Source organism: Erigeron canadensis, chromosome 3 (assembly GCF_010389155.1).
Source record: "Erigeron canadensis isolate Cc75 chromosome 3, C_canadensis_v1, whole genome shotgun sequence".
Classification (NCBI taxonomy): Eukaryota; Viridiplantae; Streptophyta; class Magnoliopsida; order Asterales; family Asteraceae; genus Erigeron; species Erigeron canadensis.
In genome coordinates this window covers 30,099,641-30,102,679 of record NC_057763.1, presented here as the reverse complement: position 1 = coordinate 30,102,679, position 3,039 = coordinate 30,099,641, and the positions used below count along the sequence as shown (strand labels likewise).

General features: G+C 37.3%; 1 protein-coding gene across 1 annotated transcript; it reads left to right on the top strand.

Moving 5' to 3' along the window:
- Positions 1 to 359: 359 nt before the first annotated feature.
- On the top strand, positions 360 to 1,018 carry LOC122594291 (anther-specific protein SF18-like). The gene is made up of 2 exons (XM_043766769.1): positions 360 to 461; positions 609 to 1,018. Exons 1-2 carry the CDS (start codon positions 395 to 397, stop codon positions 1,016 to 1,018), a joined length of 477 nt encoding a protein of 158 aa, XP_043622704.1. The 5' UTR covers positions 360 to 394.
- The last annotated feature ends 2,021 nt before the right edge of the window (positions 1,019 to 3,039 follow it).

The following is a 3,039-nucleotide window of genomic DNA, read 5'->3' as shown; positions in this document are numbered from 1 at the left end:
GAGTCCTTTATCTTCTAAATATTTCCACACCACCACCTTTACTTTACATCAACCTGCACCATTCGACTTTGTCACCACCAACAATAGTCGCCATCATGACCACCCGTCGCCGACACCACCAACCCCCATCATGGTCACCGCCGTATTGTGCGGGTACCGTACTAGTATTTATAAGGTATTGGATTTTTTTTTTCTTGACCTTGAAATATGATAAGTTTTCTTAATTTGGATAGTTTTGCTAACATACAACTATAACAGATGTTGAGATATTGAAATTTCGTATCATGTAGTTAAACGTAATTTGCTTCAAATTAACCACTTCAATTCTATCTACTATAAATACCCCCATCGTCTCAAACCTTTTCTTCAAACAACTCTTGGCGAGTGTTCCATTATGATGGAGAGACATTCGGTTGCTTTGTTTACATTCCTTTTGTTCATTTTTGTTCTCAATATCTCAGGTGATGAGCGATTAATCAACTTTTATTCAAAGGATCTTTTGGTTAATTTTCCAATTATAATTCTGCTTATGTTTCTTAATTAATTGGCGAATGTTATATTTCTCATTGTGGTTCTTTCAAAGAATTTAATTATAATGTGATCAACAGAAATCGCGGCGGTGAAGTCAAAAATTTGTGAAAAACCTAGCAAGACATGGTTTGGAGACTGCAAACACACAGAAAAGTGCGATGAACGATGCATAGATTGGGAGGGTGCTAAGCATGGAGCTTGCCACCAACGTGAAGCCAAATACATGTGCTTTTGCTACTTTGATTGTGATAGCAAAAAGAATCCTAAAGTACCCAAACCTCCTCCAGGTGCTCCTACTAAGCCTCCAGAAGGTGGCGGTGAAGGAGACGCTCCACCAGAAGGCGGTGAAGGAGGAGGTGGCGGTGAAGGAGGAGGCGGTGGTGAAGGAGGAGGAGGTGGTGAAGGCGGCGGTGGTGGTGAAGGAGGCGGCGGTGGTGAAGGAGGAGGTGGCGGTGAAGGAGGAGGTGGTGAAGGAGGTGGCCGATAAAGGTAGCTAGACAACCACAATATCGAAAGAGTCACAACTTGAACATCTACTAGATCCGATGCAATCCATCCTTGGATGTTCATTAGAGAACTTTATATCTATGTTTATGAATAAGTATAAAAGCTTTAATTTACTTAACGAATAAAGCATGCACTCCAAATTGTAATTTGTGTTGCATGTATAATCGACACCTAATTGATTAATGAATTCAATCCATATTGTTTCAACAATTACAGTAAGTTGGTTTCCTTATTAAGTACACTTGCATGGGCATTCGATCATGAACTGATCTCATTATATGTCTGCTTTTGGTATGATCTAAAATGTTGTCACGCGCGAAATCAAGCTTAATTAAACATAACAATAAGATTTCGGCATCATTTATATATTAACCGAAGCATTTTCAATTGTCAAGAATCAATCATCATTGATTATATTAACAAGCTTAAACATAACAAGTCTTTTAGTAATGCATGTGTTAAGAGATTATTGTTGGCCTAATAAGTGACATTTCAGAACTCATCCATAATTATAAATAGGGTATATAGTGAACTTTGATAAGAGGTATGTGACACGAATTGTTACTGATAATTCTTGTGATTTTCGATATATCAATATGAATTACAATGAGTTCCTTTTATACTAGAATTGCATACACTAAATATATAAATTATGTAATGCAGATCTTGAATTGTTAAGCAAGTCGATCCTTGAATTGTTGATAAAGCCAAATCTTCTATTTTGGGAAGTGATGACGATTTGTCTAGATCCCGGATCATTTCTTCTTTCTAAAACTCCCCCTCAAGTTGAATAGTGGGATCTCCAAAATTCAACTTGATCAGACATTTGTAAAGTATACCGGTTTCTACTGCTTTAGTAAGAATATCTGCAAGTTGGTCTTCTGATCTAACGAACGGCAGCTTGATGATTCCGTTTTCAAGTTTTTCCTTGATGAAATGACGGTCAACTTCCACATGCTTGGTCCTGTCATGTTGTACAGGATTTTCAGATATTTGAATAGCAGCTTCATCGTCACTCATGATCTGGATACTTTCTTTTGGAGCGAATCCTAGTTCTGTTACAAGTTTCTTCAACCACAAGGCTTCTGCTAAACCTTTAGCAATACCTCGAAATTCAGCCTCGGCACTAGATAAGGAGACAACTTTTTGTTTTTTACTTTTCCATGTAACAAGGTTACCTCCTACTATGGAAAAATATCTTGATGTAGATCTTCTGTTTCCTTTGTCTCCTGCCCAATCAGCATCTGTGTATATCTGTATATTAAGATGACCATTTGCCTTAAATAAGACTCCATGGTCAACAGTTCCTTTGAGATATCTAACAATCCTTAGAACTGCATTCATGTGCTTTTCTTGAGGCTGGTGCATAAACTGGCTAACTACTCCAACAGCATATGCAATATCTGGACGAGTCTGAGAGAGATAAATCAATTTTCCCACCATCCGTTGGTACTTATTCTTATCAACAAGTTTTCCATCTAATCTCATAAACAATTTTTGATTGATAACCATGGGTGTCTCTGCCGGTTTACAGTCGATCATCCCTGTTTCTGCCAAAAAATCTAGTATATACTTTCTCTGACAAATAAAGATTCCATGTTGTGTTCTCAAAACCTCAATCCCAAGAAAGTATCTTAAATTTCCCAAATCCTTCATTTCAAATTCTGCACATAACTCTTCTTTTAGCTTCTTGATTTCACTTTCATCATTCCCGGTGATAATCATATCATCGACATAAATTATCAAACAAGTAATTTGATTTCCTTTATGTCTCAAAAACAAAGTATGGTCAGAGTTGCTTTGTTTATAACCATATTTTTTCATTGCCGGTGTGAATCTACCAAACCATGCCCTAGGTGACTGCTTTAATCCATACAGGGACTTCTTTAGCTTACAGAATTCCCCATGTTTGAAACCATGAGAGAAGCCAGGCGGAGCTTCCATATACACTTCTTCTTTCAATTCTCCATGTAAAAAGGCATTCTTTACATCGAACTAGTG